The 15,485-nt window shown below is 38.8% G+C and overlaps 1 protein-coding gene across 5 annotated transcripts in view; it reads right to left on the bottom strand.

Moving 5' to 3' along the window:
- Positions 1-266: 266 nt before the first annotated feature.
- Positions 267-15,485, bottom strand: part of DTHD1 (death domain containing 1) — a 105,192-nt gene continuing 89,973 nt past the window's right edge. For 4 of the 5 annotated variants that reach the window (XM_031664664.1, XM_031664667.1, XM_031664666.1 and 1 more), the window contains 3 exons: positions 9,049-9,106; positions 4,322-4,686; positions 267-315 (listed from right to left, as the gene is read on the bottom strand). In XM_031664664.1, the coding sequence (XP_031520524.1) occupies positions 4,364-4,686; positions 9,049-9,106 (381 nt within the window). In that variant the 3' untranslated portion in view covers positions 267-315; positions 4,322-4,363. Of the gene's footprint in view, positions 316-2,426; positions 4,687-9,048; positions 9,107-15,485 lie in introns of those variants that run through there. The other variant, XM_031664663.1, reaches the window with a different exon arrangement.

The raw sequence follows: 15,485 nt of genomic DNA on the forward strand, positions 1-15,485 counted from the left end.
TTGTTAAGGTGTTTCTATTTTAGTTTAAAATATTTCAGAAGGGTGAGGTGTAGTAATGCCTGTAATTCCAGAACTCTGAGAGGTCAAGGCAGGTGGATTGCTTGAGCCCACGAGTTCGAGACTAGCCTGGGCAACATGGTGAAACTCCATCTCTACAAAAAAATACAAAACTTAGCCAGGTGTGATGGTTTGCACTTGTAGTCCCAGCTGCTTCGAAGGCTGAGGTGGGAGGATCACTTGAACCTGGGAGGTCGAGGCTGCAGTGAGCCGTGACATCATGCCACTGAGCTCCAGCCTGTGCAACAGAGTGAAACCCTGTGTGAAGAAAATTAATTAATTAATTAATTAATAATAATAGTAAAATGCTTCAGAATATACAAGGAAATATATATGTGTTCATTTAATCTACGTTTTAGCGATAGTCAATTGCTGTAATCAAGAATTTACACTCCAGATATAGTAAGTATCTAATCAAGATGACTATGGACATATGTTTTGGTAATTCAAATAATAAATGTTACAAGATTTTATTTATAAAATTCGATGCTTAATAATTAGCAAAATCGTGACTGTAATGGTTTTTTCAATAGTGAAACTGGTGTTATTAAAAATACATAGATTCTAAATGGTAGAGCATTCTTGCACCTCCGTGGTGTGAAATAAACCCATGAATAATCATGTTCAAAGCTTAATTGCTAAATGGTCCTGAGTATAGAACACAGTTAAATGAACTATGGTAAACTATCATTTTGCTCTTAGGTATATACTTGGACTACAGTCTAATCGATGTGAAAATTTTAGTATATGCATATAATAGAATAGTATACATTAATGAGAATAAACCATTGCCACACACAGCAACATGGATGAATTTCAGCAACATAAAGTTGAATTAAAAAAATCAAACATAAAAGAATATATACTGTAAAATTTCATTTTAACTATTTTCAGAAATTGATTATACTAAAATTAATTGTGCTATGGTTATGAAATAGGATATTATACAGTTATTAAAACATTCAAAGACATTAAAAACTCATAATTTAATAAGACAGTAATTTTAAAAACTATATGTATTATATATGACTCCCATTCTGGGAATAAAATATATGTATAAGTTGCTAGGAGCATAACAGATGTGTGCAGAGAGATATCAATCAGGGTCTCAATAAGAAATATAGTGATATACTCAAATTAGAATAATAAAAGAAGGCTTTATTTTAAAAACGGGAGAGCAGGACATAGGGGAACTACAAGGAATAAACAACACAGTTACTCCAAACAACAAGAGAGCTATTACCACCCCTAAAGTTGAAGAGATAAGAAGAAGACCAGTTACCAAAGCACAAGAGAGAGTTGCCTAGAGGTGGCCTTCTTGAGAGGAGCAGTGGTTGCAGGCAAAGGAGACAGCCAGGCCAAGATGAGCACAGGGAGGAAAGGGGGAATAGTATAATCCACTCTCCTTCCTCCTCTCTGTCTTCTGCTGGGGCTTTCCATTCGCAAAAGCCAACAAGACATCTCTGATGTGGTCTATACAGGTTGGCTCACCAGACAGAGAAATGGGTACACAAGGGTATGGATGTGGTTATCAATACTGAGGATGTTCAGGGGCAGGTCTCAACCCAAGCGGCACGGATTACACATAGGATTGATTTCCTGGATTATCTTAGGAGATTCTGCAGGTATGGTCAATTGTTTTCTTTATATACCTTTATATTGCTTTACTGTAACAACAATATGTGCAGTATTTTTTTTTTTAATTCTAGCGGTAAAATGTATCTGTGTGTGAAGAGATGTGTATATGTGCCTGTGAATGAATGTATGTGAGTGTATGTATGAAAGAGAGAAAAAGAGGCAGGAGGGGTGTGAGAGGGAGTGGTTTAATGAGATTGTATGTGTGCAGGTGAAGTGGTATAGGTAAAGTGAGATGTCGTGTCTGTGTGTGCATGTGTCTGTGGGGGAGGCATATTAATGATTGTATGCGTATATGAAATGTGGAGGTGGGGTATATGTGAATGAGGACAGTTGTGAGAGTGTACGAGTGGATCTGCAACTATATGTGTATGAGGTGTGTGTGTGTGCACACGTATTTATGTATGTGAATAGGTGTGTTTCTGTGAGATAGTTGGGAGTGGGGTGTGCAGGAGGGGTGTGTTTTGACAGCATATGTGAGGTGCACAGGTGGATGCAAAACCATGCAGACAAAGGGTAGGCCGGTGTGTTTGAGGGTGCATTTGTGAGACATGTGTGGCAGGGGTGTTTGTGAGGGGACATACATATTAGCATGTGTGCATGCAGGTAAACACATATGTGAGTGTCCTTAGATACATCTATACACATAGAAATAGAAATATTTTCTTCAAGTAAAAAGAAAACCAGAAGAAATTATGCCAAAATGTTAATAACAGTAATCTCTAGTGGCAGGATAAGAAGCAAATTTCATTTTCTTTACTTTTTTGTTCGATTGCAATCAGGAAAACAAGGAACATTTTGGTCTGTTTTATTTGCTCCAAGAATACATGAAAATATTATTGTATCTTTTTGGCAGTATGTAAAAAAATCTTGACTAATAAAATATTCCTTTATGGGACTATGTTTGAAAATTGGAACCGCCTTTTTCAATATATAACTGAACACATACCTAAATCCCTGGTTAATTTGTAGAAGGAAATCTTCCATTTAAATTTGAGAACGATTAAAACATTTAATTTGGTAATATAACGTAATTAATTCCTAGGTATTCAATAACTGAAACTAATTGCTACTGATGTTTTCAAGCCAATGACCTAATGGTTTTTGCATTAATGAGTCAGTGAAACTAGTTCAATGTCCCATTTATATCAAACTGCTTCAGAGAGCTAAAGGGCTTTAGGTTTTCCAAAATCTCAAAGCTTATACTAGACATTAATAGTGATTATCAATAGAAAGAGGGGTTTAGATAAGTTTTAAGTTTTCTTTCATTTTAGTGTTCTATTTACAGATGTTTTGTTCGTTTTTAATGATGTATATCTAGGGCTTATATAAAAAGGCTTCTGTTAACTAATTTTAAAGCAGGTTTTCTTCCTAAGTAGAAGAAATAGGCCTTGAATTCTTTCACTGAAAACTTATTTTCTCTGCACTGCCTCATTTCACTAGTAACAAAATATGGAATTTTCCCTCTTCCAAGTTATGTTTTTATAAAGGAAAAGTTCGTGGCAGTAAATGGCTGAAGTGTTATTCTATTTTTAATTTATTTCGAGTTTAGACAAGTTTTTTAAAGTGAATTACTACCACCGACATCAAGTCTTTCAGCCCAGTTTATTTTGTATTGTTTACTGTAGGCTCCATGGTATCTATGTAACTTGAATTGGTTGCCTGAGTCGACCAAAAATAAAATTCTAAGCCCCCCAAGATCTGAACAAGCCCCTCCTCTCAGCCAAGGGCATTCCAAAGTTATCCTGAAAAACTAGTTCAGGCCATGATGGGAAGGGGAGGTTGGACAGGCCTCATAATGCCCTCCTCTCTTTTGGAATTCAGGAAAAGCTGACCAGCATAAACATCAACAGACCTTAGGTCTGATAAGAAATATTTACAATCTATTCTCCCTAAAGCCTGCTACCTGGAGGCTTCATAAGCATTATAAAACTTTGGTCTGCATAACTCCTTATCATAACCCAGGCATTTCCTTCCTGTTGATTCCAGGTCTTTAGATAATAATTGTTTCAATCAATGCCAATCAAGAATCTTTAAATCTACCTATGACCTGGAAGCCTTCGCTTTGAGTTGTCCTATCTTTCCAGATTGAGCCAATGTACATCATACATGTATTGATTGATGTGTTATAACTCCTTAAAATGCATAAAAGCAAGCTCTACCCCGACCACCTTGGGCATATGTCATCAGGATCTTCTGAGGCTGTATTATGGGCCTGTCCCTAACCTTGGCAAAATAATCTTTCTAAATTGAGAACTGTCTCAGATATTTTTGAGTTCACACTTGAAATCATGGAAAACCAGTTTAATTTTATGTAGATAGCAAATTAATAAGTAATTATATATATCAGATCTTTTCTTCACACTCAGCTTTTAAAATGTGAACAAGTCAAACTCAATTGCAAATGCTATTAAGTGAGGCCAAACTGAAGACACTCGTGATTGCAAAACATAATCACTCAACCAGAGAGGAGCGCTCACACCCAGGAATGCTTTCTATTGTCTGATCTGTGCTTCTCCCTTTGTCTCATCTGATTTCTCAATCGCACATCATTAAATAGACTGACTTCAAATAATGTCATTTGGAAACTGCTAGGAAAATGTTAACAGAAACAGTCTTAAAAACCCACCATGTGCCTTTTCCTAGGGGTAAAGGAAGAGTGATCAGGCTTTTACTCGGCTGCTACATCAAACCACTGCTGTGGTTCAGTGAACACCTTATTTTCCCACTTGAATTTGAGCTCTTCTGCAAGATCGCTCCTGCCAATCTTGCGGAGATGTCGAGCCAGGAGGCGAAGTTTGTCGGTGAAAGTTGGAAGTGATTTTTTCCAGAAGCAAAGAAACTCGTGGATCTGTTCTGTGAGATCATCAGGGTTCTTGAGTTTGATGAGCTGAATGGTGCTACGGTGCAGAGGGAGAGTTGATGAAAGAGACTCAGCATTTTCTTCTGAGAGCTCCTCAGCCAACCAATGGAGCAAGTTATCCCAAAGGGCTTCTGTCAGACACAGGAGGAACACTCAGAGTTAGGACTCTTTCCTGAAGGATGCATGGGTCTAACCCTCCACACCTGTTTATAGGAAGTCTCCCTGCTCTTTGGTTTGGCCTTGGAGCATGGTGCACAGATATGAGACTACCTAGAGCAACAGTCAAAAGCTTCTGAATCCCTGGCATTCTGGGATCATCTCCTGGGGGCACTAACTATTGCAGAGAGTTTTAAATGCTTATGAAATTTTAATGTACCTGAGAACCAAGAGGGTGTGTTAAAATGATTTTTACACTCTGCTCTATATAATCTAATTGAGAAAAACTAGAGTAGGGGCAAACTTGACATTTTTAACAAGCTCCCAGAAGATGCTGGTGCTGAGGTCCCCAACCATGCTTTGAGTAGCACTGTTTATTTGTTTTTTGTTGTTGTTGTTGAGATGGAGTCTCACTCTGTCTCCAGGCTGGAGTGCAGTGGTGCGATCTCAGCTCACTGCAACCTCTGCCTCCTGGGTTCAAGTGATTCTTGTGCCTCAGACATCCAAGTAGCTGGGATTACAGGCATGCGCCACCACACGCAGCCATTTTTTTTTTTCTGTATTTTTAGTAGAGACGGGGTTTCACATGTTAGCCAGGATGGTCTCGATCTTCTGACCTCGTGATCTGCCCACCTTGGCCTCCCAAAGTGCTGGGATTACAGGTGTGAGCCACTGCGCCCGGCCAAGTAGCACTGTTTTTGAAGGGTCATTTTAGGTTCAAAACGTATTTCTCCTTATTAGTGCTAATCTGATGCATAAATTGTACCAGTAGCTAGCCAATCCTCACACTCATCCCTAACTATACACACAGTCACACACACACACACACACAAACACACACACGACACGATCTACCACCCAAAAACAATTCTGTGGAAGATCCTTTGTACCAACACTTTCCACTGGGCCATCCTCTGTTGACTCCTGTTCACCTGTTGTTATGGTTGTTACTGATATGTAACTTAGATCCATAACTCTAAATAAAACCTTTTTCTCCGCTATCTGTCTCCTTTCACATTCCAGCCCTCCCCTGCATCATAGCCACTTTCTTCCACTCTCATGCTCCACCCCTGCACCAGTTTCCCTGGTCTGGTGTTAAGCAAGCATTCTATCTGCCTTCCATTCATTACTCGACTATTCCTTCCTCCTACACACTCCTGTAAATTGCACTCTGATTTTACAATATAAAGCCACCTTTCTGTGAAAACAAGGAAAAGGGGCCAGCACTTCCTTCTTCTCCATCATCACTTTCAACCCAGTGTTCTGCTACCTCCATGCAATGCATTCAATTTGATGTCCATGCTATCTGGGCAGGCTTTTCTTGTCCCATCCACGTCATCAGCAACACTCTGTAGGCAACTTCATCAGCAGCCCTGCGGATCATCATTCACACCTCTGACCCCAGATTATGTGGTTCCTTAATTTTGTCAACTCCAATGACATGTCTCGTGATGCCAAACTGGAAACTGACTTTCAAGGCCAATCTTCATGTTTCATGCTCAGCCAGAATTATTCTACCTCCATGGTTTCAGCCTCTTAATATTACTGTTGACCTCCACCTCCTAAACTTTTTCCATGGCCTCTATTCCTTTGCTTCTGCTCAATATACTCTTTGCTGCCATCAGTACTATAGTGATCCCTTGGTGTCCCCCAGTCATTCAGTCACCTCTGCAGAGTCTCACATATCTCTGTACCTGCACTGCTCCTAGTGATCAACTATGCACATCAACGATAGTCTTGCATCCACCTTAAAATATGTTGTCTTTTTTAGTTTTCATTTTTCTCGGTTTGTCAATCTGAATCTTGAGTTATTCAGATTGCATTCACTTACCTGGGCTGTCTGAGGTTAGGAAAATATGTTGAATGCGATCAACAAACTGTAAGCTATGTAATACCATTTGAGCCCTTAGTCACTTGAAAATCCATTAAGAATAATTTTTCTAAACAATATAAATTTGTTTGTAACAATGACATTAATCTTTTCTCTTTAGCCCCAATCTCAATCTTATTCTGTTTCTCTCAGCCCATGTCTGCTTCTACTTCACCCAAAGTCATTTGACTTGATTTCTCTTAACTTTGTTTTCATTTCAAAATTACTTTCTTACAAAATCTCACCCCTCTGTGTTTGCTGGATTCCATCCCTTACACTATTTTTCATCAAGTATTTTCCCTTCACACCTGTCCTTTAATCTCCCCTTCACCAAGGCTCCTTCCTTGCTTCCTACAAACACTCTCAGGCCTCCTCTTCCCTTGCTTCTGCTACTGTGTCACGCTATTGTGCTATTTCTCTCCTTCTCTTTATCACATATTCTTTTAATGTCTAATGTAAACTTGAGGCCTCAAGTTCCTCACTATTGACTCACTGCTTAAACCTCTGCTTAGGGGTTCTATTCCCTTCTTCAAAACTCTATTGAAGCTTTCCTTTCCAGTCTTCTGAGAGGCCTCCTAATTATTACGCACTGCACTGATTCCTGGCCTGCATCTTCTCTGATTTCCATAGAGCATTTTACCCTCTTCTTGGAGTCCCTGGCCTCCCCTGCTTCTCCTCTTTCCTCTCTTGCCCTTTGTCAGCTGTCCTTTCCCCCTGCTAACTCTCTTCCTCCTATATTCTTTTCCCTCTGCTCACTCTTTTCCTCCTAATACTGCTGCATTACTGCTCCTATCTCAGACCTCTTCTATTTCTGTCCCATCCCCTCAATGAATGAATGCATCAACTCTTACTGATGTTACCTTATGGGAAATATCCTAGATCTACCCAATCTTTATCTTTTGGCATTGTTTTCCTAAATCCTGGTATAGCACTCCAATATTCATCTCCTAATTATCTGTCAGTGGATACTACAGCCAAAACAAATGTCATATTTCTAAAATCAAAATAATCAATGACGGCCTTTCCTTCTCACTACTTGATCTTCCTTCACGCTATTCACTTTCTTAGTAAATGCGACCACTCAGCTGAGCAAGCTGAGACATGTGATGTTATTCACATTTTTCAAAGCCTATTTCTTATCCCCTGCACCCAAGTCCTGATGTTCCTAACTCTGATAATCTCAAATATTTGCTCTACTTTCCTGCCTTGCTGACTCAATCTTAACCGTCTTCTACCTAGCTTCTTCCTTGCCTGTTGCAGGAACCAGGGTTCTCACCTGTATTCCTGCTGTCAGTTTTGGTTCACCTGAAAGTCTAATCTGATCTTGCCAGTCCCCTGTTAACGAATTTCTTGCAGGGTCTTCCTACTGTCTAAACATCTTTACTTGGCATTTAAAACTTTTCATGTTTCCTCCCACTCAAAATGTCTAAGCTCGTCTACCGTCACCCTTCCTACAGAAGTTCTGATGGCATTGGTCATGTGGGAGGACTCGTGTGAGGACAAATATCTCCTAACCTGTGTAAGAAACTAGAACTTCCTAGTACCCATAAGAAGGATCCTTCTATCTTTGTACTCTCCAGTGACTGTTGATGATGGCAGTGATTATGCTTTTATCTGGACATCAAATTCTTCAAAGATTAACAGCATTATTAAACTTGCAAAGCTTTCATCTATTGCTGTTGTTGTTTTCTATATCATCTGCTCTCTTTTTAGACACAGTTTATTTATACCTGAAAGGGTTTATAATATGGTGTTTATTATATCCTATTCCTAATGGAGTTTAGTAAGACCTGAACATTTTCTGTACCAATCTGTAAGGGCAACCCCTGATTGAAAGTCTCTCATTCATAGTGGGCCTGATGCACTAGTAAGAAAATCCTCGCTGATGTTTTTTCAAGACCAATAAGTTATCACATTAGCAGCTACTGACATCACAAAATAAAATGTTTCAAGAGCTAAAATAGAATAAAAGTTTCCAGTTGCATCCTGAAATCTATAGCATTATTATGTAATTGAATTATGCATAATGACAACCAAATATTAAATGTTTCTTGTGGTTTCATATCAACATATATCTCAATTTCAAATAGATTGACTTCAAATGTTGATTTCAGTTGACCATACTTTAAGATTTACAACTTAGGAGTCAACATTTCAGCTCAAAGTATAGTCATCTATTTAGTAAACTAAGCAACTGCTAGTCATACAAGTAAAATAAAACTCAGTAACATTTGTATTTCTTGCAGATTTCAACTCAACTTTAATTACATGCAGATTTAAGAATGCTAGCTTGGTTTATTTGTGTATGACTTCACAGGAAATAAGTATTTATTAGACCAATAAAGTTAATGATTGTTTAATTGGAAAGTCACTTTCTCCATTCCTTTTTATGAAATGATTCACATATATATAACATATAAGAGGTGTGGGGAAGCACCACAATGATGACAAAGCGAATATTCCTCACCTACAGGATCCTTAGAAACTCTTTGGGTACTCTGTGGACGGTTGATTAATTTCTTATGCTATTGTGGGAAAGGAACACAAAATAAACAGAAGAATTAATTAATTTGTGAATAAGTTACAACAAAAATTCATCCAAAGCTCATCTCTATTTGGAAGAAGTACTGAATTGCATACCTCACAAAATTAAATACTCTATTTGTGCATGCATGCTCAGCACTTGTTTTCCTAAGTAAAGTAAAGTAAAGTATACTAACCCAAATATTTCAGCACATTTAAATTTAAGAATACACATTTAAATATTATTAAAGCACTCACATTAACTCTAAATGAATATTTTCCAACCAAAATTTAAAACTGTTAAACCAGCTAGCATAGAGCAAGCTACCAGCATGCTATAAAGATGATATTTTGTATTTTGTAAAATCCCCTGTGGGGCAGGCCCTTTGCCTCAACACTCAGCACAAACCTGGCACCTAACAGGTTAAAAGCAATCAAATCAGTGAGCAGATATTACTCGAAAATCAACATTTTATCAAGAAGTAAATATATTTATTTTGCCAGCTTTCTACAGAGTCTGGAGAACAGTTTTTTCTCAGGTACTATGAAATAGTGGAGACAGCATATGAGATAAAATAAAATTATCTGGGTTCAGATACCTAGCCAGTGGTTGAGCAGCATTGCACTTTGGGGAATTTATTTAAGTGCTCAGCCTCAGCCCTGAAATGCCTTTATGGATGCCCACATCCCAAAGCCTTGCACACAAATGTTCACATCATCTTTATTTGAATTAACCAAAAACTTGAAACAACTAAAATGTTCTTTAGTAGATACATAGTTGAACAAACTATAGAACATCCACACTACAGGATACTAAAGTAATAAAACAAAACAAAACATAGATACATGGGACAATTTGCAAGGGCCTCAGGGCATGATGCTAAGAGAAATATTCTAGTCTCAAAAGGTTATGTATTCTGATTATATCACATTGTTGAAATTACAAGATTATAAAGATGTAGAACAGATTAGTGATTGCCAAGGGTTACTGATGGAGGGAGAAGGGGTGAGGGAGCACAAAAGAGATCTTTGTGGTAATGTAATAGTTCTATATCTTGAATGTGGTAGTTACATAAATCTATACATGATAAAATGCCAGAGAACTATACATACACATTGTATCAATGTCAACTTCCTGGTTTTGATATCTTGCCATAGTTATCTAAAATGCAACCACTGAGGAAATCTGGGTTGTAAAGAATACATTGAACTTCTCTGTACTATATTTTGCAACTTCTTGTGAATCTATAATTACTGTATGTCAAAACGTTTTTTAAAGCTTATTTCACAGCAATGATACGAGGATGATGTAAGTGTTACATGTTAATGAGTAGCATACTGCTTCCCACTGAGCCCCCTAATACAAGTTAGTTGAATCTGAATATCACATTTTATAGGCATTCTTGTCACAAATATTACATAAACATGGAAACATATAAAACTTCCATTAAGAAGTTTTCATGGGAAAAAAATTAAGAAACATAGCATGAGTTGAAGTATGTTATTATACTATAGCACTGCAAAATAGCGCATATAATTTTCAAGGCATCAGCTATGTGTTTGAACCCCTCAAAATATTGAGAGAGAAACACCAGTTTAAATAATGCAGCAGATTGTATCATTCCCATCAAAGGGCCCATGGCCTTGGACAAGAGATACATATTGAGACTTTTCTTTGTATCAGCAGTTCCCCGCCCCCCTTAACTCTTTGTTCACAGATGTCTCATCGCATTTTGATGCACACAGAATGCTTCCAGTGTTTAAATTTTTTTTCATGTACATGACAATGCAATTCAAGTACTTCATCTGATGCACAACCATGGAAGCAGTGAATTGGGGTAGCTCAGGCTCTTTTTAGACTTCCAGGCACTGTGCTGGTTGCCCATGTGGTCCCTTCATGAAGGATTTTCATAAAGGATTTTCAGTGTTGCCTTCTCTTCCCTTCCCTTTCATTTTCCTCCTCTCCGTGCCCCCAAGCCTTTTTTGCACGATTTTGGTCTGTGCACTCTTTTCGCTTGCACACTACCTTTTGAACCTCCTTGGTGCTCAGGCTCAGCTACAAGCAGAACAGTCAGCCAACATTTGGCCTCCTGCAGTCTCCCCTCTCACAGGTTCCCAGCATCCCTACGTGGCTCACTGGATGCCTTCCTTAGCAGAAACAGCTCTCAGTCCCGCCGCCCCCTCCCCACTTTCCTCTCTTGCCTCCTTGCAATCAAAGATGCCTTTAAAGGCACTTCTCTGCTTTTTATTTGGTTTTTATTTGCAGGTTCTATTCCACAGTTTTCCAAGTCTAACTCTGTCACTGAGTATCCCAACCTCCAATCTCAAAATTCATTTTTAAACTTTTTTTTTTTCCTTTCTTGATTTTAGCCTTGAAATATACTTTGAAACTGTTTGTTTCTCCCTCTGCCACCAGGCACTTCTGTGAACCATGCTTGCTTATCTAATTATGTGCTGGCTTAGAAATTCCAGGGGCCAATCTTGAAACAAACCAGGCAGAGAGACCAAGCTCTGAAATCCTCCCTCTTAGCGGGAGTTACAAACGGCCCACCGCTGCTAGGCTGAAGTCAGGATCACACAAACTGGACCTCCAGATGGGCGATTACGCAAGATAGCCCTTACAACAAGACACACAGACCTGCACCTTCCTGCACGATTCCTGCATGCTTTCCACACCTTTTCCTTTTAAACTCCTTCACTCCGCCCAAAATGTTGAAATAGTCATTTGAAGGCATTAACTTGGCCTTTCCGCCACATGCTAGCATTTAGTTAGCAAAACTGCTTTCCCTTCAAAACAGTAACAATAACAACCACCACCACAACAACGACGACAAAAGGTGCCGTTTGATTACATCTTCTCAGATTCTATTTGTGAAAGTAATATTTCTTATTCCTCTCAAGTAATCTGTTTTATGTTAATGTTGCATATTTTAATTTGCCACCTACGATATCTTAAATGCCACTTGCAACATGTCAGTGCGCTGGAGAAATGCTGGACAAATTTAAACGTGACTCTCCAGCTCTCTGTAAACTGTTTCCTTGCTGCACAATCCACATTTAAATGGGTATAGTGGGGCTTATGTGGCAGTTTTCCCTGAATTATAAGCCTCTTGAGGGCATCAGTATAAAAATATAAGCAATTCAGATATGTACGGATGTGTCACATTTTATGCTGTTAAGCACGATGCAAGTCTTATCTATTTAGAAGTCATTTTAAATATTGAAATCAAAGACAGGCACCTACACCAGAAAGAGGTATGAGTGTCTTGAGCTTTATAGCCACTACCATTAGGATTCTTTTGATTACTGACTACTCTTTCCATGCTCCCTAATTATAGCCCTGTATTGAATTCTTAAAGCAAAGTAAACCATTTTTTACTTGAACTCATATGTGTGAAAATTTGATCTTTTGTGTGAAACTCAACAAACTGGAGTTGGTTACATCCACTCAGTTACCCAGTGTTATCTCCCAAGGAACTTCCACAAGTTTACCGTCCTTGGGGCTTTTCAGTGCTCCAAGATCCAGCCATTATCAGTCTTCCCTTTACTCAATAGACTTAATGTTTTTGAGGGCCAGGAAAGTATATCTCATTCCTGTGTATGTCAGACATCATCGTAGATAAGGTGTTGTACACACAAAGCGGTAAATAATATTTTATTGGCTGGGTGCAGTATCATGCTTATTATCCCAGCACCTTGGGAGGCTGAGGCAGGAGGATAGCTTTAGCCCAGGAGTTTGAGTCCAGCCTGGGCAACATAGCAAGACCTCATCTCTACAAAAAAATACAAAAAAAAAAAAAAAAAAAAAAAAAAAAAAGCCAGGCATAGTGGCTCACTCCTGTGGTCTCAGCTACTTGGGAGGCTGAGGTAGGAGGATCACCTGAGCCTGGGAGGCAGAGGTTGCACTGAGCTGAAAGCATGCCACTGCACTCCAGCCTTTGTGACAGAGTGAGACCCCCCTACTCAAAAAACTTAAAAAAAAAATGTGTTCACATGATGATACCGTCTCTCGATTTAAATGATACGCCCCTTCAAATTCTGCCATATTTTCAAGGAACTGGTCAAATTCGACCTCTTTTATCAATTGGTTTCTTATTTGGGAATTTATACACTATGCTATCACACAATTTAGCTAATAACTTAATATTATATTGTTGTTAATGCCCTTCATATGTGTTGTTTTCCCTCCCGAATTAGACACTCAGTGATTTATTATGTCCTCTTCTGCATCTTCTTTTATATCAATACTTACATTTGCCACATGTTAAGCACATCATACCTTTAATAAATACTTAATAGCCAGAGGGGCCCTCCATGGACAGTCACAAGGATTGTTATCATCATACATGTAAGGTCAGCAGTTTCAGCTGTTCACACAATCTGCACAGCAAGGTTTTTATGTATCCATGAAGATTTCTTCTACTATTTCCTACAGAACGCATTTCAGATCTCCGCTGCTTTTTGAAAAACACATGCCTTACACCTTGTCTACCATTGTCTCACAAGGTGTTTAGTTTTCTATTCGCTGAGAAAATTAAGCAGTGGGCTGGGCATGGTGGCTTATGCCTGTAATCCTAGCACTTTGGGAGGCCGAGGTGGGTGGATCACCTGAGGTCAAGAGTTCGAGACCAGCCTGGCCAACATGGTGAAACCCTGTCTCTACTAAAAATGCAAAAATTAGCCAGGTGTGGTGGTGCACGCCTGTAGTCCCAACTACTCAGGAGGCTGAGGCAAGAGAATCGCTTGATTCCAGGAGGCCAAGGTTGTAGTGAGCTGAGATTATGCCACTGCACTCCAGCCTGGGTGACAGAGTGAGACTCTGTCAAAAAAATAAATAAATAAATAAAAATAAAAGAAACTATAGTAGGCAGTGGTTCTCAAACCTCGGTGTTCCTGCCAATGAACCTTGAGAAACGGGCAAAAAAGGGAAGCTCACACTTTGATTCAACTGGTCTCAGATAAGGCCAAATTTGGAATAAGCAACTGGGTGATTCTGATGCTGAGGCTGAGTGACTGCACATAGAAAAAGCCAATCAAGTATCAAACCCTACATGAATTATCAACTAGCAACCCTATAAATGTATCCCAATGAATGCCTGGAAGAATGAAAGAAATATCTTTATCCAAAAAGTGATGAAAATTTCTAATGTCACATCAGGACAAAAGTAAACCAGATTGCTTCACCTTACCTAAATCTATAGGGATATAGTAATAAAAACATTAATTTCTATTAAGTAATTTCATAAATTACTTTACAGGAGTCACACAGATGACCTAGCTGTGGGGCCCATCTCCTCATGCAGAAATTCCAGCTTCTGGAAAATTTTTCTCAAGTATTTCTGGCAGTTCCATGGGCTTTACTCTCTTGGTATCCACATTGTTCCACTAGGTGCCCCCAGTGCTCAGCTGGACCATGCAGCCCTCCACACTCCTTCTGTGGGCACAGCAGCTTCTCCCCATGCATCTATCATCATGTAGCATGCCATGATGGTTTCTACCTGTCCTTCAGTTTTGCTTTCATGGTGCCACATAGCTTCAGCTGACATCTGTGGTTTCCACAGGTTTGCACAGCTGCTATCCTACTGCTGCTCTGCTGGGTCCCACCAGCACTGATACCGCTGCACCTGCTCAATACTGAGCTCTTCGTCCCTCTTGCTTCTCTCCCAAGGAAAAAATTCTCATTAGTGGCCAACCTAAGCTCTCTCTCCCGGTATATGAGCTGTGTGGCAAAACATGATAGGATGAAGAAAGTGGCTTCCTACCCCTCATGGCATATGACATTAAAGTAATATTCACTGTGCCCTGATATGCCACAGAACTAAATAAAATAGGCTTTCTGTTTTTTTAATTAAAACTTTTTTCCATCAGACATAATCATACATCTAAGGAGTGGAAATGGAAGATAGATTTTACCAATAGCTGCAGGGCTCAACCCTAAACACTGACTGGCCACTGCTGACTAGAGCTTTCAGTGTATAATTTATATTTATATATTTCACATATTTTAACATATATTATACATAATTATGGTATATAATAATGTATATTATATTTATATTATGTATCACATACTTAACATGCAATATTTAATACATTCATATGTATTTAATAAATTTATATGCTAAATTTAGAAAATATGTTCACGCGTTTTCAGGTAAAACCATCCTAACTTTCCTGCATACAGAATTCTGTCAAGTCATACCTCATATACCCAGTTATTTCTGAAACTCAGGTTCATTTCTTACCCCAGAAACACCTCAGCTTTCATGCAAATAACTTTCTAGGCTGTTTACTTCTCTGCACACTCATAAGGCATGTCTGGAACTCTCAGATTGAGCCTGAGCTCAAATCTGAGTTGTATAAAAATTGCTTTCTACTTGG

Source organism: Papio anubis, chromosome 3 (genome assembly GCF_008728515.1).
Source record: "Papio anubis isolate 15944 chromosome 3, Panubis1.0, whole genome shotgun sequence".
In the NCBI taxonomy this organism is placed as follows: domain Eukaryota; kingdom Metazoa; phylum Chordata; class Mammalia; order Primates; family Cercopithecidae; genus Papio; species Papio anubis.